At 51.4% G+C, this 20,406-nt stretch overlaps 1 protein-coding gene across 5 annotated transcripts in view; it reads left to right on the forward strand.

Moving 5' to 3' along the window:
* Positions 1-20,406, forward strand: part of PLEKHG4 (pleckstrin homology and RhoGEF domain containing G4) — a 78,193-nt gene that overhangs the window by 28,409 nt on the left and 29,378 nt on the right. For all 5 annotated transcript variants that reach the window (XM_032195393.1, XM_032195395.1, XM_032195396.1 and 2 more), the window contains exons 5-10: positions 1,982-2,105; positions 2,577-2,670; positions 7,019-7,105; positions 8,875-8,991; positions 11,312-11,410; positions 12,365-12,513. In XM_032195393.1, the coding sequence (XP_032051284.1) occupies positions 1,982-2,105; positions 2,577-2,670; positions 7,019-7,105; positions 8,875-8,991; positions 11,312-11,410; positions 12,365-12,513 (670 nt within the window). The remainder of the gene's footprint in view (positions 1-1,981; positions 2,106-2,576; positions 2,671-7,018; positions 7,106-8,874; positions 8,992-11,311; positions 11,411-12,364; positions 12,514-20,406) is intronic.

Below are 20,406 nucleotides of genomic sequence, written 5' to 3' on the forward strand. Positions count from 1 at the left end.
AGCACGTAACTTAGCTCTGGTAGGTAGGTAGGTAGGTTTGTTATTCAGCTTGGACACTTCCACGGTGTGTATGCCAGCCAAAAAAATCTGGGGTTCATAGCAGAACCCGTGGCTGTTGCTGCAGAAGAAGCTCGCTTGCGTGATGTGCTGCTCCAGCGTTGTGCTGTATGGGAGGAATCTTAACAAACGTTACGTCAGATGCCTTCAGATGCGGGGTGAAGGGCTGTGCTTTTGAAGTGCGTGGAAGAAATGAGGTTTGGGCTTGGTGCCGCCTCCGAGGGAGCTTTGGCCTCCGGGAGGAGGGACGTTCCCTGCGGAAGCCGTACGTGCCGGCTCTCCCCGAGGACTGCCCACTGAAATCCAAAAGGAGACCCCCGAGGGAACGCGTGCAGCACTCAGTTAAATGCTACAGGTTAGACGTCGGTAATGATACGATAATTACATTAGAAAGGGTAGGTTTTATGACAGGCAGAGAGTAAGGAGTGATTAATAGACTAGGAGGTGATGGAATTGGTAAGAAATTTTCCTTTCAGGAGCGTTTCTTGCTGGTATTCTGCTCCTGAATCATCTGGTTGTGTCACTGTCAGAGACCTAGCCCTGGTGGATGTTGCTTTTTTGACCTAGTCAGGTAACTTCCTAGGCTCCTACGTGCTAATTAGAGGTTTAATCAAGTTCTGGTGATGCCCAGCCTCCCTGAGGGACAGAAGAGGATGCTTCAGTGCAAGGAGGCTTTTACTGAGACTGGTCATCATGCCATTATGCCTCTAACTGACTGCTTTGCTTTTCTAATTTGCTGATGAACCCCTTAGCTTTTAGGAAGCGAGCTGTAAGCTTTTCGTAATTCCTCTCCAGCTCTGACAATGCGGTGTTTTAGGAGTGCTACGACTGCTCCCGAATCACACAGACCAGCAGAGAGCTTTTGGCCCTGCTGTCAGAAAGCCGGGCGGCAGACAGCCCGGCTGCCAGCACTGCCCATCTGTGCCTGTGGCCCTCGCTCAACTCACGTCCTAGCGGCAGGCTGGGCTCACACCAGGGCAGTGTTTGGTGCTTGGGGCTGTCCACCTGCACCCCCTGGACCTCTCAGCTCTCACACCTCCTGAGGACGAGGAGAGAAGTGGTCCGGGGCTGTCACCTCCCGGGGAGCTCAGAAGAGGGAGAGAGGCTTTGCTTTCCCTAGGCCTTTGTTTTTGTCTCGTGCTTGGGAAATTTTTCCCCTATCTCATTCCATTTGTATGACAGGAAATGCCTTCTGTTTTTGTGAATTACTTTTCACACAATAGAGGTGTGGTCCCGGCCGTTCTGCAGCTCGCTTACCTTCCTGGTGGGGCGCCAGCTCAGGGCGCTCTCGCCTGACCGCGCTCGCTCCACGGCCTCGCTGCTTCTCCACGGGCAGAGGCAGCTCTGGGCCTCCAAGGCTGCGTGCCCGCCTGCTCCTTTCATCTCCTTACTTAGTTTGGGGAGTTCTCTCACCTGGCTGCACCTGGGTTTGGGCCACGTTTTGTCCCTCTTCCATCCCCATCTGCCTTTTGGCAGGACAGAAACGGGAGGTGGGCAGAGGACGTGGCCGTGATGGACGGTCTGGGGTCCTGCGTGATGCTGGAACACAAGTGGGTGTGAGGTCGTTTATCTTGAGCTTGAGATTCTTGCTCTTCTCCAAAGGTTGCGTGATCATTCGCCAGCTTCCACCAAATTTGGTGAGGAATGTGAGGTTGGGTAGAAGAGAGCAGGCCAAATTTAATGCTGCCCTGAGAGAAGGACAAGCAAAGCTCGGCTAGTTCACTCTGGGGCAACGTTTGGATACTCCAGAAGTGTGCTTACAGCCCACCACGATGTGCAGCACAGACTGTCCCTAGCTCCGTGCAGCTTTCCCAGGAAGGTGATGAGGGCGGCAGCAGGGGAATGAGGCGTTCACACCTGGAACCAGGCTCTGTTTTACATCCTTAAATGAGTTTTTTTTTTTTTTTTTTCCCTCCCTTTACAGGTACCAGAGATAAATCGGGACGTGCAGTGGCGATAATCACGACGAGGAACACGGTCTGGTTAAACCCCCACTGCAACACCACTGAGCTTGTGCGCCTCCTCCTGTACTTGCACAGCATCCCAAGGTTCGTGGCACTCGGGGGCTGACAGGGGCAGCTGCTGCCACATCTGCTTGTCTTGTGGGGTGTGGGAGCTGCGGTGGGGAATGGATCCGGGTCCTGTTGGCCCAGGAAGCTGCTCCAGGCAGTCCCGAAATGGTACAGGTGGGGATCTCCTGCTGGGTGAGCTGCCTTGTGCTCAGCAAGCATCTTGGCTATTGTGTGTGCACCTTGCACGTGTGTGGATGGAGTTAGGTGTGTTCTGGATGGTTTTGTGCATTGCCACGGACCCGACCCGTTGTTGCTGTTCTTCGTTAGCTCAGAGAGCTAAATCTGAGAGCTGTGATGCAGTCGTGCAGCAGCTCCACGATGCAGCCTTGTGACGTGGTTTTGGAAGGCCAGGCCCCCAAGCTGAGAGGGAGGGAGGATCTGCAAGGGTTGTGGAAGTCTGGTTGACTTCTGTTGACCAACGTTCCCTCTTTTTCTCTGTCCTTGCAGACCCGAGTGCCAGGCTTTGGGTCTGACTGTCCTTGTGGATGCTCGTCGCTGCTCGCCGGTGCCTGCGCTCTTCAAGGCCTTCAGCATCTTGCAGGTGAGCCTTGGGCTGGGACAAAGGAACACAACTGGGCTTGCTGTCTCGGTTGGATGTTCCACCTCCGACTGCTGTGCGTCTCCATCTGCCAGCTGGCTCTGGGAGGTGGAGTCAGGCACCCAGCCCTGTCTTAGGAGGACGAGCTGGGCTCGCCAGGCTGCAGCCAAAGCAAAAAAAAATCGAGGAAATCAGAGAACACTCATCCAATGTGGCTTCCATCTCTGCTGAGAACCGTTCCCAAGTCAAAATGCTCTCACGAATTGTGCGTGGAGAGGCCGCGTGAAATACGCAGGGATTGTTGCTGCCGCAGGGAAGGGAGGAGGAGCAGCACTGCAGAGGGAGGGGAAGGGCACCGCTTGTCAGGCCAGGTGGAAGAGCACATGCAGCTGGTGATGTGGCTGCTGCTGAGCGATGGGAATCGGACGTGCTGCAACTCTAGACTGCTCCAGGTCAAAGGCTTTCTATCAATCACTGGGAAAACGAGTGGGTTGCGTTGCCCCTGCTCCCAGATCACTTCTGGCTGCTGTTATTAGAAAGCCAGAGGAGATGCTGGGTTGCAGCGATGACTAATCCTGTTGAAGCAGGTGTTCCTTTTAAATCAGAGCTCAGGTCTCCCAGGGCTCAAGCTCTGCAAACTGGAACGGGGCAACGTTTTAATGAGGCTGGTGTCTCTGGTTTATGTGCTTCGGTGCCACATCTGAGAGCTGGGGCTGAGTCAGAGCTCTGTCCTGCTGCTTCCTGGGCTGGGTGGAGCCGGGAGCTGTATCAGTGCGCTCGCTCTCTGGGGGCAAGGAGTTATCTGCTGCCTGCTCAGTCCTGCGGAGGTGCCAGGCGTGCATCTTCTCTTTTATGCTGTGCCCACGTGGCAGTGGGCTTGTTTGGGCTTCTGAGTGTTTCCACGTAGGTTGCAAGGTTGTGTTTTAGGGGGGTGATTTGGAAATCAGCGAGGTGTTAAAACAAAGTGTGCTTTCGGACCACTGCTGGGTCCTCAGCCTCATAGAGCGGCAGGAATAAAGAGCTCCGAGCGCTGAGCTTCCCATCTGAAATGGGGAGGGAGGAAAAGCCTTTTTTTTTTTTTTTGTTTTTTGTTTTGTTTTGTTTTGCACTGCCTGTGCAATATCCTGCCGTGACGGCAGGTTGGCTCCGAGCACGGGGTAGAGCAACAGTTAGTTAGCAGGGAGTAATGTGCTGCAAGACGGGTTGCTAGAGCTGCAGGTAACAGCGACTGACGGAGGCTGATGACTCTGCTTGTGGTGTGCTGCTCCTTGCCCTGCCTCTCTGGCAGGCTGCACACAGGACCTGTTGGGCTGGCTCATCACCTGCTTGTGGCACCGGGGTAATCCCCTGGCTCCGCTGAGCCGTTTGGGGATCCTGAGCATTTTTACTTCTGGTCTGCCCCTGTGTTCCCATGACACTGCTCTCCCCTGCTCTGAAATAAGGGCAGAGAAGTGTAGGGGACTGACTGTAACCACTACGAGGCAGCTAAGCTTTCTAGAGAGCAGCCAGGTTCGCTGGGCGGTGGATATGGGATCGCAGTCAATGTGCTGTGCTTGTAGGGTCACAGAACTGATGTCTCCTTGGGGTCCTTTCTGATCCCTGACACATCTCTGATCCCTGGCAGACTGCCCCTGGAGAGCTCATTTCTCTGCTGCTCTGCTCTCTGCTTCAACAGGATTTTATTCACCTGGCTTTTGTGAAGCCTGCTGTGGAAATGTGGGTGGAATCTGTTCGGTGTGGAGATCCAGGGTTGCTCCTTCAGTTCTGAAGGGATGTTTTCCTCTTGACTCAGCAGTGAGGAGCACTCCACAGTGGATAAGCACCGATCAGATGACCTAATGCCAAGTCCCTTCCTGCTGCAGCTCTCGGGTCTGTTAACCCTACAGAGCCTCCCTGGGGAGGGAAGTCTTTCATCCCACAGGTTTCTGGGTCAGTATCTGTCAGGCTGAGGAAGCACCTCTTCCATTTTCCATCTTTCTGGAATGAACACACGAATAGAATTTTTAAGTGCCCATAGACAACTTCATGGTGCCTGCAGGCAGCTTTCCTACAGCGCTGGGAGAGCCACCTCGTAAGCTGGTGAAAGCTTCTCACCCTCTTTGCCTTCAGTTGTCTTCTGCATGACTTTCCTCCCCATCCTCTTTCGGATATGGGCACTGCTGGCAGTCTTTCTGTCCCAGAGAGCACTGGGAGCAGAGGCAGAATAAAGTGCTGCAGCTAACCTGAGAAGAATTAGGAGCTGCTCCGGCAGCTCTGCACGGAGGAGGAGGAGGGAAGCGCGCAGCGCGTACGTGCTGCAAGAACAGATCGTGCCTGTTCCTGTGGGAAGCTGCATAATGATGCTTTGGAGCAGGATTTGTGCATCAGTGTGAAGCTTAACCCTGCTGCGTCTGTGTGCTGGACCAGAGGGGAGAAGCCTGTTCGTGAAGCCAGGGGTACAGTAGCAGTTCAAAGCAGGAAATTTCTGTGTGCTCCTTGCTCTCGAGGGATGTGTTTCCAAGCCCTGTTGCTTCAGCAGTACGCAGGACCTTGGTGTGGTGTTAAAGACCAGGAAGCTCCCAATGCTCTGGTCTTGTTAGCAGAGGAGGCAAGAGATTGGGCAAAAACCTGCAGGAAAGCTGCTGCAGGTAGCATCCTGCTGCTTCCAGCTCTGCCTGCGTCCCAGAGAGCTTCTGTGAACTGTTCGAGTCCACCCGGGTGGATCCCTCAGGGCTGGATGAGTCTGGCTTTTCTTCAGCCGTTTAAAGAACAAATATGGTGAAAAATACCTCACTTTTCTGGAAATATTTCTTTCTCTTGGACTGGAAAGCTTGTCAGGCTTCTCCCCTGACAGCTCAACTTGTGAATGGTTTTTCAGTTGCTATTTTCAGCAGCAACAAACAAGCAAATGAGTGTTTGGCTGCGGTAACCCTGTTACACCATCGCTACCTTTATCCTCTCTCTGATTGCACATCGCATGACTGCTGGAATATAAGAGGGATTGTGAAATAATAAATTTCTTTAATTTTAGAGTCATGACCTGGCTTGGCACTGTGGCTGGTTTTCATCCTTCGGTACTTTTGAGCAGACAAATTTAGAGCTGCATCCTACTGTACTTTTAGGCAAATTCAGTGCTGCTCACACAGCTGCAGTGTCTCCCCATGCTCTCTTCAGATGAGCTTTAGTATTTACCTAATTCAGCCTAATTATGCAATACATTCTTTTTGGCCTTTTGATCAGTGTTCAAATAACAGTGAAAGTGTGAATGAAAGGGAGTTGAGACGGCTGAGAAACCTCTGCCTGTTTGGGGAGGTGTTCCAAGCTGGGACTTTTTCCTGCCTGTTCAAAAGGATCCTCTCTTAGCACTACAGAGAAATGTCTTCTCCTTTGCTCTGCAACCTCTGCTGCTGCCAGTGCTTGCAGGATTGGGTTGTGCTGGCGTTGTTTCTTAATTGCCACGCTGGGCAGCTCAGGCTCTGCGGGGCGATAGGCACCTGCCTCTGTGCTAGAACATTTATTTAATCAGGGCTCCCTTCTTGCCATGGTGCAGGTTTCCTACAGCTCGAGCGATACCAAGAAGGATTTGTTGCTGGACAGGTTCCGAGATCTTTGCAGAGGCAAAAGACATCTCCGAGACATTTAGATGGGGTGGCTCTCAGTTAATCACACGGAGTGACAGCTTCTCCTTGCTGCCCAGCTCCAGGCATCGTGTGTCTAGTGGGCCCTGTTGCCGTGGTCTGAATGCTCCTGCTACGTTTCCCTGTTCCTGCTGTTGCTCTCTGCCTGTTTCTTGCTTCCCTGTAGAGTGCTTCTGTAATTGGAGAGCTGATCCTGGATCGCAGAGTTTGAGCTACAGCTGCCAGACGTCCCTTGGGATGTCCAGATAGGAATTTCTGTTGGTTTAACGCTAGCAACAGGATGCGAGTCCTTGATTGTGAGTTGGCAGTGAGTAAAGAGGAGATGACATTTTTTGGCACTGCATGGAAAAAAGCTTCCTTTCGGTTAGGAGAAACGACCAGGGAAATTATCAAGAAAAAACTTGGACGTTGCACATAATTCCTTTTAGTTATTTTTTTTTCCTCCCCCGACACGTCCCGGTGTATAAGGCTGCATTTTTTTAGTGTAGCCAGGACCTGACCTCTTTCATTGCTTCCTTAAATATTGCATCACTAGTTGATCTGAAGCAAACTACCTTCAGGACGTAGCCCTGGTGCTCTGCAGAATGGCCTCCCCTGTTCCTGGTGACTGCCTTCCAGGCTTCCCCAATGCCTTTGAAGGATAAATTGCAATCTCTTGTACAAAACTGATACGGCATGTTCTCTTTAGCATCCCGAATGGATAGGTGATGGTTTTGCACTCTGTTCTCTTTCAGGACATGGATCCTCACTGTATTCATGGAGTACTGCTTCTGGTTGAAAGAGATCTGACTTTTCGGGTGGAGAAGCCGGCAGCGGGACAGGTAATGGAAACGTTTGTCCAGGGCTTGCTGGGGAGCCGTTGATTTCCTGTTTAACTCCAGGCAGCGAGTTCTCTGTCCACTCACACATGTTTATTCTCACATGAAATCTCTGTAGTTCTCTTTTTTTTATGGTTGTGGTCTATTACGGGTGTGGTATTTATAGGGCTGTAAAGTTTATGCGAGCTGAACATATCTCTGTCAGGCTGTGCTTATCGTTGAGTCCATCACCGACGTGTGTGCCGTAATTATGGCAGGCTGCTGGGGCCCTTGAGACGCAGGGGGTGTGCTGGGGGCATGGAGGAGTCCTGCACCACTAATGCAGATGATTTGCATGCTCTTCTGTTAACAAGGGAGAAAATAGTTGGTCAGGAGGAGATCCCATTCCGCTAAATCCGGGGCTCCATCCTGTGAAGGTGCTTGTTGCTTCGCAGGCTTTTGCCTAGCTCACATTCCCTCTCCTCGTAGCTGCTGAGAGACTTCTGCAGGAGGGGGAAGAGGAGAAGTGTGTGTGTATCAGGTTCCCTTTGCAGCTGAAAAGGTTTGGGAAGACGAACAGAAGGTGCTAACGGAGGGGGGAGGCTGATCTCAGCAGCACCAAACACCCCCACTAGAAGGAAACCTGCCTTGGTGTTCCGCAGCTGTACACGAAACGCAGGCTTTCAGCCTCTCATTGTCTGTGGTGAGCGAGCAGAGCATCAGGCTGCTTCTTAGTCATCTCCCTCTGCACCAAGCCTGTTAGGAGCTGCAGGACTGGACTGAAATTCCGTGTCTGCCACAAAATCCTGTAGGTTTCGGAGTAGCCAGGCCCTCCCTGTGGATGAAAACGTTGGGAATAGCGTCGTGTTTGCGTGTGGTGTGCTGCCCTGAAAGGCTAACAAACAGTAAACACTCCTCGTCCGCTTCCTCATTTCCCCCATGTGAAAGAATTTGAAGTGCACAGGGGGTGTGCAGGTGTGTGCATGCAGGCAGAACTCCAGGAGGTGTTATTTAAAAGCACTGAACAGCTCCAAAGTGTGTAGGAGGAAACGGCAAAGGCTGATAAAGTCACACGGGGAGGAATTGGAAGCATCCTCGCTATTTCATAAGGAGGTGAAAACTTCACAGGGTATGTGTGGGGTTAAATGTCTGCACCTGAGCTCCTGGTGTCTGGGCTGGCTTCCACATACCTTCAGGAGCACTTGTCTGCTTCTCTAGCGTGCTCTGGTGAGGTGCTACAGGCTCGCAGAAGGCAAGTTATCAGTGTCAAAATCTAGGAAAGACTTGGAGCGAAGAGCTGCTGTGGTGCCTGGAGAGCTGAGGGTAGGGCAGAGTCTGCTCTCCGAGAGGGAGACCTCAGAGGTTTTCCAGGAAGCTAGATGGAGAAGCTGGGGGCTGGATTTAACCTCTCAGGCTCTCCAAACAAATGCAAATCACAACCCAGCGTGCGAGCATGGGAGGGAGTTGCTCTGCTTAGACTTGGAGGTATTGGCTCCAGCGAAGGCTGGCTGCTGCCAGACTTCCATCACAGATGTTCTGCTTGGTAAAACAACGTGTTGTGGCCTGCGTTCCCTCAGGGTTCGCCCACAAAGCTGCGCAGCAAACTGCTCGAAGATTGAATTGATGTTTTTTTCCTTCATATTCCAGATACACACAGTGTGCCTTGTTTCTATGCAAGATAAATAAAGGAAAAAAAAACTCTGTCTCTCGTTAACCTTCCCCTCCTCCGTGCCAACACTCACTGCCCTTTTCTCTAATGCCGATGTGCTTTTATTTCTTCTATTCTTGTGCAGTTTGAGATTCTCACCTCCATGAAATCCCTCCATAAGCACATAGACAGCTCCCAGCTGCCGCTGGAACTGGATGGGACCTTCCCTTACTGCCACCGGGACTGGCTAAGCTTCCGCATGGTAAGTGGGATGTGTTCTGTGGTGTCTGAGGGAAGGAATGGCACGGTAAGAGAGGAGCCTGTCAACAACCAGGCCTACAAGCATTAAAAGACAGTGCATTAATTCAGGTTTGACCATATTTGAAGGGAAAGAAGAATCAGCATCCTGCTTTGTTGTTTGTGGCACTTCACTTAAACTTTGAGGCTTAAGGGCAGACGCTTCTTGTGCTAATCTCAGGAGATGTCAGTACCCAATCATCAAGAACTCAAAAATAATAAAAAATGGTTAGATCTTGTTGGGTTGCAGGCAGGTTCTCCAGACAACACCGAGCTACCTGGGGAAAACTGCCATCCAGGTGGGAGTCAAACTTGGAAGCTCCCGATAATCATTTCAGATGCTTACAGGAACATCTCTTTCCTCCTTTGTTCACTTGTTTACCAAAGTTGTCATCAAATTTGAACTGTTTAGAAAACATCTAAAGTAAAAAGACAGAGAAGATCCAGCCTTGGGGTGCGCTGTTTCGCTGCTGTGAGTGTGCCTTGGCACCACGATCCTGTTTGACCTCCCTGTGGAAACATTTGAGGCGACCCAGGTTAAGCCTCAGGGACAGAGGGGCTGAAACTGCAGCACCCAGACGCAGTCTGCAAGGGAGGGAGCCCCAGCAAAGGGTGCTGCAGCCACCAAGGCTGCGCTGATGATATTTGGCAGGGCTGCAGATGTTGCTGGCCGTGCAGCAGGGGGTGTGCAGACTGCCAGGAGGCTGCAAAAGTAGCAGCTGTGGCGCCAGCACCAGCCCCGCGTGCGCCCTTGCTGCGGAGGGCGCGTAAGTCCTGCGGCTCGTGTGCTTGTTGAATCTTTACAAGCTGTACTGAGACATGATTTGGCACGCGGAGATGAGACGGGATTAAAGCTCGGTAAATCCGCGCACAAATTGGCTGTCTTCACGTTGGCGTTTGACTTGCTCGCCCCGCCGGATGACAGAGCCGCCACCTCTGCTTCCAAACCATTCCGAGCTCGCTGCGCAGGGCGCTGCGTGGCGCAGCATTCGGAGCAGGTTGTGGTGTCGCTGATACAACTCTGTTGTGTTGCTGGTGGAAAGCTTTGGCAATCAGGCTCAGCATGTGCCACATGTTAACTTACCTTCTCCAACTTGTTTCAGAACCCATTTTTTTAAAAACTCGCATCTAAAAAGCACTGAATCCATGCTGATGCAACAGAAACACAGAAGCCTGATTTTGGTGCCTAGGCTTGAATTGGAGGTGTGTTTGGCAGTAAGGAAGCTTTGCAGCAGGACATGGATTCAGGTTTTGGACAGGGTTGAGAAAAGCTTGAGAGCTGAGGTGCTCAGCCTGGCCAAAAGGATAATTCTGGAAGGCAGGAGCATGACACCAGACTCCCTCTTGTTTCTGTGCCTTACGTTTCACTGTGCAAAATGTTACCGAAGGGAGCTGGTGTAGGGATGGGTCTGTTTGGGTTGCCTGTTTGTGTAATGCACTGCACGTGATAATGACCCATATGCTCAACCCCTTTTAGATCTGCAGCTGTGTGGCAAACAGATTTATTTCCTGCCTCAGCGATCTCACCTGCATCCTGCCTGCTAATCCGTCCCCTCTGGGGCTGTTCCAGCACTCCAAAGAGGGAGTTAAATTCAGGAAAGATTCAAACCGCAGCTTTTTCTTTTTTTTTTTTCCTTATTTTTTTGAATAGCTCTTCCTCCCTTCCTTGATTACAGTGGCTAGAGGGTGGCATTTGGGAGTCTTTATCAGTGACTGTTTAGAAAAGTAGCCTCCTCCCCTGTGTGTGAAATTGTGGTTGGTGGTTTTTTCCCTCAGAGAGGAGGGACTTCAGATTGGCTACTAGTTTAAGGTGCTCTAATTGTGGAAGCTTTCCAGTTTCCTAACCTTTAATTTACACTACTTTTAATATGAAGAGGAATGATTTAAAGTATAGAAATTGTACTTGTTCTAAGTTTTGCTCCTCCAAACTGCACTCATAGTGATTCATCTGAGTGGAAAGTTACAAGAAATGCTAATCATAGAAGAATGTGGGACATAATTGTACTGATTTTCTTTTCTTTAAAAGCATGGCCCAGACATGCCGTGGTGAGTTTGTAAGGTCTGTACAGAGGACTTGGTACAGAGTGATGCATCTGAAGCCTGTGATGGCTCCTGGGCTTCTTTTTGCTGATGATACAGCTTCACCAGGGGTATAATTGAACCCCTGGGTTAACACGTTTGATCCTGTCTTGATTTCTGTCCTTTTAACCTTCTGCGAGCTGAGAAGGTGGCTTTCTCATCAGCTGTGAGACAATGATCTCTGCCTTGGTCCTTTCCTCTTGTAGAAACTGGAACACTTGCTACAAGGATGCCAAGGGGCTTATGCCTTCCTCCAGGGAGCCATTCACAAAGTGGAATCTGGAAAACTACCAGAAAGAGCTGAGGTAAGCATGCAGAACACGCTGCTGCGTGGAGGAGCTGGTTCTTTGACCCCTCGGTGTCAACCCAAGAGATCTCCTCTTGAGTTGTGCTCGTTGCTGCTGGATTGCGTGCTGTGTAGAGAGACGTCAGAGGAGGGGGGCGGAAAGGAGGAAGAGACATAAGAGATGAGTATTTTGTAGAGGAAAAAATAACATTAACAGGCAACAGAAACACCAGAGAGAGCTGTAAGCTGGTTTCAGAAAAGGGGCAGAGAAATCTGCTGTGTTTGCCAGCGAACTTCAGTGGTGCAGTTAACTGTGTCGGTTAGGGGCAAGGCAAGATGATTTACGTTGGCAGGGTGGATGTGGAGCGTTCTGTGCAGCTCTGCAGCTGCCACTGCCTTGGTGGCTCTAGTACTGAGCAGCCACCTCGGGTTAGCTCGCATGGCCAAGGCTGTGCTGTGGCTCTGGCTTTGCTGCCTCTAGAAGAGAAATTTGGAAGGGGGCAAGAGGAAGGCGCAGAGACCAAGCCAGCGTTGTTGCAAACACGTCATCCCTTTTTGGGAAGCCTCTCCGGGCCCTCCTGGGTACATGGGCGCATCCACCAACCCTTTGGGTGCATCCTGTCCCGCAGCTTGTGCCGTGCAGGTCTGGCTCTAAGAAGAGCAGGAGCTAGCTGTGAGTGGAACATGAGGCTGAAAATAATGATTCTGTGCCCAGCAAATGGAGCACGTTAGGAGCTGGGTTTCAATTTTAGCCTGGTGGGCAAAGTATTGAGGGCATAAGGAACACTTTATCACTTAGGACTTGGCAGGCTTGAGAGAAACAGCCCTGGGAACCAAGCTCCCTCTGTCCTAGGGTGGGACAAGGTGAGATGTGGTTTGGGTTGGGCTGTGCCCTGTTGTTTTTTTTTTTCCCTGTTCCCTCATTGCCCATACGTTGCCGTGACCGCTCATCTCACTCTTACAATCCCTGCAGGAGGCGGCTGTGCTACTGAGGAATTACAGGCAGCTGATGAAGAACGTTCTGGAAGATGCGCGGCTGGTCCGGCTGCAGCTGGAGGGTGGAGCGCTCCTGGCCAGGCTGAGGAAGGAGGAATCTTGTGTCACCCTCACCCGCGACTACAGGTGAGCCCCAGCGGGGTGGGAGAGGAGGAGCTGGAGGTGAGCAGAGAGCAGGCAGGGGCAGCCTGGCCGTGCCCCATCCTTGGTGCAGGCCAGTGTGGTTTTGTGCGTAGTGAGGACTTCTGCTGGAAACAGCAAAAGCGAAGAGCATAATGAATTGTATGCTTATCCTGGCTGCTCTTTCCTCAGGCTAAAAATTCATCCCTTCCTGGCTGGGTTCATTTAGACGGTCGTTTAAGTTCTCTTTCCAAGCCAAACCTCTCGTAGCGAGGAGGGGGCCGGATGCTTTGTGCACCCCTGAAGCACAAAGGCTGCCTTGACGATGCCGGTGATCAGCCTTTGGGTCCGAGGCGTTATCAGGGTGCGATTTGCCAAGGCCCTCCTTATGTAAGGGGATTTCCAAGGACCTTGACTGCGAGGAATGCTTTCTGGCTCCAGCAAGCGCTGATCTCTTCACACATTGGTGCGGTTTGCACAGCAAATATTCTCTGCCCGTTTGCAGAATTGGTATGAGAAGCGGGGGGGAATGAGAGAGGCCAGCTGTTTGAAATCCCCGGGGCGTTGCACAACTCCTGTTTGTACTGCTAAAACACCTGAAGCCTATCAGCGTGTGAAGGCCTCCGTGCTATGTGCTGTGCAAACAGCAGGGCAGCCCTTGCACCCAGGAGCTTCCAGCCCCAGCGGGAGGGAGATAAGTGCTGCTGCGTGGGTACGGCGGGGGCACAGCGCACGGCTGGGCAGCGAGGGATGGCCCCGTGCATCTGCAGCCTGGCCCTCATTAAATTCTCTGTTGCCATCACAAGCTGAGGGGTTTAAAGAAGGGAACAGAGGGAAGATAAGAAAGCAGCTTGCAGGGTGTCTCCAGAGTGTAGGGAAAAGAAGGTTTCTCTCTGAAAATCCAAGTGGATGAGGGTGCGAGTCGCTGCCTGTCGCTGGGAGGCCGGGGTTGGCATTTTGGGGCTGAGTGTGAGGGGAGCCAGGGGCCCAGCGGTGTCACCCTTCCGTTTCCCTGCCTGCTGTGACTCCTGCCAGCAGCTCTGGCAAGCCGCGAGGGCTGACTTCTTTTGCTGAAATGTTTGAGTGCTCTTGATGCAGTTTGGAGCAGAATTGGGACAATGCAGCCTTTTTATTCTGACGTGGTGTGAGAAGCACGCATAATGCAGGTTGTTGTGGTTTGTGTGCGCCTTTTTTCTCTCCCTTTAAAGCTGCTGCGAGTTGATTAAAATTAGAGTCTTCAGAGAATGGGGAGAACACGCTCGCTTTTTATGTTTTGTTTTGTTTTCAAGCTAAACCTGTGTTCTTGTGCAGGGAAATGATCAACTTTGAAACCTGAGCTGACAGAGCCCCTAAGGGTAATTTACTGCTTTGATTACCTTAGCGAGGGCAGGGGTGGGACACACACACACAGCGCTTTGATTGCGCAGTGTTTGAGCACATGCCGAGGCAGTGTAGCATTTTCCCTCTTTAATTCAGGTCGTATTCGTTGCCTACCGGTGTGAATGGAGCGTGTATGCTGCAGGTCGGATACGTGGGGCTCTGTCCAGCCCGAGGAGCTTTAACCGAATGCAGATGGAAAATGGTAGTCGTATTTTAGGCTGTGGAACAGTTGCAGAACCTAAATTCCATGCGGTGCTTTAAATAAGGAAATGCCTGCTTGTTGTGTAAGTCAGATGCTCAGGGCAGAGAGCTAAAGATGTTCGCTCTTCGCTGCTCCAGGATCCTTGGCAACGAGGAGAAAGGCTCCACGGCTTGGCCAGAGAACTCTGCATAAGGCACTGCTACTTCTAGATCCTCCACAGATTGCACCTTTAGCTCCTCCTGTCCAAATTGCCTTGCAGATTTAGAGGTTCTGGGCTTTCTTACCCTGTAAAGGCTCCTGGGTTGGCTGCCTTAGCGAACAGGATCAAAGCAGGGTTGTAACAGAGCCCTGCAGTTGGCCTCCTAAGCTAGCGTGCAGTGGGTGCTGATGGATGTGGGTCCACCCTGAGCCTTTGGGTGCTGATACGTGAAAATGGAACAGAACCAGCTGTGGCTGTGTGCTCAGCAGGGCCTGTTTATCGCTTTTCTGAGCTTGTGAGTTGCAAAATTTTGATCAGTGCTGAATCTTTAATCCTCCTCCCCCCTCCCGGCACTTGAAATATAAGTATTTACAAAAGCAAAATGGTTTTGTCCTTCTGAGCCTCCTTATGGCTTTTGTTAATCACGTCACATTGTTTTAGTGTTTTTTTCCCCTTGTGTTGCAAAAACCTGATCAAGCAAAGAGTCACAACAGCCCAGACTTCTTAGTCTGCAGTTGTGAGGCCAGCTCTGAGCAGGTAACGGACAAAATCTGCAAGAATTGCATGTAAGTAGAGGCAAAAGTTTTAGGAGCAGGAGTTTTCTGCAGTCTTAGAGCTTCAACTAGTTAAAATATGCCAACAATAAATAGAGGGTTAATAATAAAAAGCATGATTTTTCTGAAGGAGGCACAGAGGGGAAAGACAAGCCCAGCTACACCATCACCATGGGACTGAAGAAACAAGAGATCTGCTTGCTGCTGTGTAGGGGATGTGTCCTGCCAACTCTCAAGGCTGACTTTCCTTCTAGCTTGTAGCCTCGCGTGGCAAAAAATAAAATCCTGAAGTGGTAAGAGCAGAGAGGTACAAACCAGTTGGAAAACACGTAAATAATGCTTAACTGCAGGTTGGAAATAGCATCCTGAAATAGGCAAGCAAGCAGGCTGCTCTGTGCAGTCATTCTTCAGTAATGCAACTTCTCCCTTGGGGCTGCTTTTGGCATCTTTCCCTGCTCTGCCCTCCTGGAGAGCCAGGATGCCCTTTGGAGTGTTCGGTGCCGCAGAGCACTGGGACCTTGCTGCTGCTCGGGTCTGACCTGGCCTTTGGGTCACCTGAGAGGTGCTGCAGCACCGGGGCGGTGGCTGTGGCTGGTAACTGCTCTCTGTCCCCGGTGTGAGCTGACCTGGAGGCCCCGTGCTCTTTCTCACCAAGTAGTGCTGTAAAAGACAAGCCTTGCTCACCAGCTGCTGGTCCACAGAGGGAAAGGCACTCCGAGCAGTCTTTGTTTGGATCTCGCCACCGTCCCACCTCCAGGAAGACCAGGCTGAACCTGGCCGAGGTGGGGGTGTGGTACCGGTGAGCCTGAATCCTTCTGGTGCCTCCTTCAGTGCTGTAAGGATAGCTCCTGGTAGCTCCAGCACCCAATGGTGCAGGTGGGCTGCTGAAGCCAGCTTTGCCACTTATTTATTGTTAGAGGAGCTGGCAGGGTTTAAACACAGCACATTTGGTGGCACAGCAGCTGCTGTGCTGAAGGCTCAGAGCTTCTTCGGGTCTGTTAGCACAGGAGTTGAAAGGGTTCCAGGTTTTGCTGCGCCAGCCTTCCTGGGGATGGAAGTGCCAAGCCATTAGGCTGGCCGAAGTTCCTGTTGGTGAGTGTGGACAAATGCCGTGGAGACATCCACCGCTTCGGTGCTGTTAATAGATAGTTTTTTTATTATTATTTTTGGACAGGAAGTCTTTAATGAACTCAGTCTTTAAGTTTTGTAGGGCTGGCTGGCAGGTGTGCCTCTGGCCTTGGGATATCTCACGTATCGATCAACTGCCCTGTGGCCTGGAGACAACTCACCCCGCCAGCTGTAGAAGGCGTACCAACACATCGCTTATTTTGGGGTGGATTTTGAAGATTCCTCTGACACTTCCATCGTAAGCCTTGGGAAGCTGCCAAAAGCTGGGCAGCAGCAGTGGGAGCTCTTACTAAGGCGAGGGGTCAGCTTGGGGACCGGGCAGTGAGGCAGAAGCTTCTACACTGTCTTCAGCCAGATGTTTTCCACTGTTGTTCTCATTATTGCTGCTCTCCTGGTGTGGCCAGGAGCTAGGAATGCCTGCCAAGGTGAGGTGTCCAGTGCTGCCTTTCGTCCTCTCGATATGCCGTGAGTCAGAAGTGGAGGAAAGGAAATACAAACAATTTTTATTAATGTAAAGGTGCCTGCCTTACACTAGTCGAACCAGAATCCGCCTGGTGCATGGCTCTGCTGGCAAACCTGCACTTAGCATGGCCCAGGAGTGGAATCGCATCATGTCCTGCCTGCTGGTGGGCAAGGTGGCCACAAGAATAGTAGCGAGAGCTGAAAAAAAAAAAAAAAAAGAGGAAAACCTCAGATGGTGAAAGCATGGCCAGGTTGGGTGCTGGGCTCTGTGCAGCACGGAACCAGAAAAATCATCATCTCTTCCCCCGAGCTTCTCATCTGAAAAGAATTTGTGCTTGCAAGCTGTGAATAAACAGCTTATAAATAGACGGAGGAGAGAAGCCTCCTTTTGTTTGCGAAGGCAGTGTCGTTAGCCTCTGCTCTGAGGGTGGAGTGGGGAGAGCCAAGAGCTGGTTCTGTCGGCTGGCTATTTTTAGTGTGGCTCGGTGATCTGGATGGGAGCCCTGGGTGGGGACCTGGGCTGAGCAGAGGTAATGGGCAGCGCGGAGCCGGCTTCCTGAGCAGCAGCTGCCAGGTTCCTGATGCTAAACCCGACTTGATTACAGCAGCAGAGGCTGCCCGTGCAGCTAACACCGTGCTTAAACCTGCCTGCAGAGGATCCTGGGCTGCCTCGAGCGAAGCTTGCTTGGGCCTGGCTGTCCCCACGTGGCCATGTCTCAGTGCCCTGTGTTTGCTCCTCCACTGCTCGGGACAGGGAAGCAATTCCAGTTAAGTGGTGACAGAGCCGGGCCTGCGTCATCTGGGCGGTGGAGAAGCCCTGCAGTGGTTCCTGTCACCCAGCATGATTTTGCAGACAGAGATCAGTGAATAGAAACTCCAAATCTTACGCATTTTCAGAGAGATTTCCTTCCAGGTTTGGAAGGATGTAAGGACCAGCTGGATCAGCTAACCAAGAGATGTGATCAGGTCTTTGCTCCACCTGAGGCCTTTGAAATTAGGATTTAGATGTTCCTTCATGCTCCGTATCAGAGTGCATCCACAGCTTGTGCTGCAAATAGGATCATCCTGCTCCTCTGCACTGGTCTTCCCCTTCTGAATGACATCTGCATGGTGCTGCAGGAGCTCGTGTCTGTGGGGCAAGACTCCTGTGGGAAGCAGCTCCTCGGATGCTCCAAGACAGTTGACCCTGGGAGCTTTGGGACCTTTCATGCTACCACTTTTCCACAGTGCACGCCCCTGCCGTGCCCTGCGAGATGCGCCTTTCAATGGTAAATAGATTTTGCATATTTCTTTTGGGAGCCTGCTCCGAAAACCTTCATCTTCAGGTTCAAATAAACTCTGGGTGCACCTTGAAGTGAGATGAAAAACCCGCGCTGAAATCCTGGCCTCAGAGTTTGGCAGCCCTCTGCCACGAGACGCCTCTGCGCTGTTGCTGGTGCCGCAGAAGATGCTGACAAACACAAAACCTTTGGCCCTCAGCGGTGCCTGGGTGGCAGCGCTCATCCATGGCCGGGTTTGTTTGTGTCAGGCAGAGGGAGGAGCGCTCGGCGACATTTCTATCCAAACACAGGCCGTGCTGCTTGGTATTCATTTTCTTTACAGTCTAACCTGTTCCCTGTGTTTGCGTGGTGGTTTTTAGCCTGGCAAAAAGCACTTACGCTCGCATTAAACAAACCTTGTTGCTCTGCACATAAAGGAGCGTGGAGCCGTTGTCGTTCTGGGTGTGCGAAGTGCTGTGTGGAGCCTCTCGTGGTGCTTGCAGGGCTCTTCTCAGGTAAGTTTTCATTGTTCTTTGAGGCTTTTCGTGAGAGGATCCCTCTCGTCTTCCGCTCTGCTGTTCGTTTTCTACTACATTATGTCCTGAATCTTCCTGGATTCAGTGGGACTTTACTCAGAAGACTCCCTTTTTGCTTATTGTTTGTGATCTTTGTCATGCCACCAGGGCATTAGCTAATTAACGACACGCTGTGAGGTTTTTTTATCTGTTTAAAAATGTGACGGAAAAAATGGCAAAAAGTTTCCAGTATAGGATGTCAGCTGGACCGCCCGAAATTCCTGGCTCAGCCCACCCCATCCCGCAAGCACCGTGGTGTGTGCAGCTGAGTTGGGGTGGCTGTTCCTGCTGCTGGGGTAGTTGATAGCACAGCCACTGCTACGACCTGTGTTGTAAAGGCTGGGAGCGTGTGAAAGGAGGATGTGGCTCGCAGTGGGTACATAAATTTGAGCAGAGCATCTTGAAACCCTTGAGGTCCTAACTCCAGGAGCACAGCTGACCCAGATACTGAGTGTAAATATTACCAATGTACATGGGGTGAGGTTTGGAGGTAAGAGTTGTTTCCAGCTGGTAGAAGACCACAGCTGGAAGCTTGGTGGTCCCAGAAGAGCGTGGCCATCTCCTGTCACAGGCTCCACTGCGGGGTGAGCTGCCCCGGGAAGTTGGCTCTTTGTTGCCTTTTTGTTGGGTTTCTTTGGGTCAGGTTTACCGATCATACTGGGGTTTATGCTCAACCAGTCTGAACACAGTTTGATTGCAACCAAATGCAAGTCAGGCCGGGAAAAGAATCCGAGGTAGCAGTTGGTGACCACACCTGGCTATTTAACCTGTGTGCCTCAATCCCATTGCTCTGGAGGGACTCCAGAGGATATTTCTCCTGCAAACACGTTTAACCAAACTGTGCTCCAGAGAGAGCTCTCGGCGGTTATGGGCTGCAGTGCATTGTATTAATTGGTTGAGTTGCTCCCCGTGCACGTGCTGGTCAGGGAGCCTGGCGAGGAGGGATTCGGTTGGGGCTGTGGTCTCAGCGTTCCTCTGTTCCCACCGCGACCAGCAAGCATCCCGCAGGCAGCCCCGAGCTTGGGGTTTGACCGCCCTGCCCTTCTAAGGACACTTTGGGGTTCTGAGCACTGCGCCCAGCTGCTCAAATACCTTAATTAGGTAACGAAAACCACCGTGACTATTTGGGTGCTGCAGACAATAATTACAGTTTATTTAGCGATACCTGCATTAGCTTCATGATGGCTTGTCCAAATTTTAACCTCAGCTGCCTGCGAACTTTTCAGGCTGACGAGCAGGAATTTGCCTTTGAGGTTGACCTCATTTTATGGGATGATTACGAATACGGCAGTCGGGTAGGTTGCTACCAGGATGCATTAATGGCCAAGAAAATCTCTAATGCATTTCTGTTGCTGCAAAACACCCCCCAGGCACACGAGACTTTCCCTGTGAAGCCGGAAGAATTTCTTCCTGAAGCGTTGTTCAGGATGCGCGATGACTGGTAGGCCAGCTATCAGCACAGGTGATCTGGGCGATGTCCTTGGAGCAGGTCGTCCTTTAAATGTCCTAGCTGCCAGATCCTATTCCTGTTTTTCCAAAGCCTGTGGAAACATCCACTAGGAAAGTTCAGCACCAGGAGAGGAAGACTAGATGAAGGTAATGGTGTAACATCTGGCTGTGCTTCTCCTAAATTACAGAGATCAGGGATATGATCTGAGGAAATCTGATCTGAGGAAATCCACCTAACCACCATCCAGCACACCAACAGGAGGCAGAGTGTCTGTGCTCCTTCCATCCCCAACTTTCTACCATTTTAAAACTGACCAAGGCTAGGCAGAGGATGTATTCTGCTTTTAGCCCTCCCTCTAGGCTGGTTCTTCTCTTGGTCAGAGTCATTTATCAAGGGGCAGAGCTGCAGAGCAGCGATGCGTCTGCTGCTTCCCTCCCCGTGATCTCTGCTTGCAGCTGGGAGGCACGGCTCCTGCAGCACCTGCTTTTGCAAGCCTGCTGGATGCCTCCTCTGTGGCCTCGTGTTTCTGTAAACAAACCAGGTATTTTGCTTAGAAAACTGAAGTGTAACTCTCCAAGGCTATAGCTTTTGTGAAGGATGGATTCAGACAGAAATGGGCTTTCTAAATTATAGGTTTAAAATTACCCTGCCATTATACAACAGCTTGGCACTCCTCCAGAAAACTGAAGA

The sequence above is a fragment of the Aythya fuligula genome, chromosome 12 (genome assembly GCF_009819795.1).
Source record: "Aythya fuligula isolate bAytFul2 chromosome 12, bAytFul2.pri, whole genome shotgun sequence".
In the NCBI taxonomy this organism is placed as follows: Eukaryota; Metazoa; Chordata; class Aves; order Anseriformes; family Anatidae; genus Aythya; species Aythya fuligula.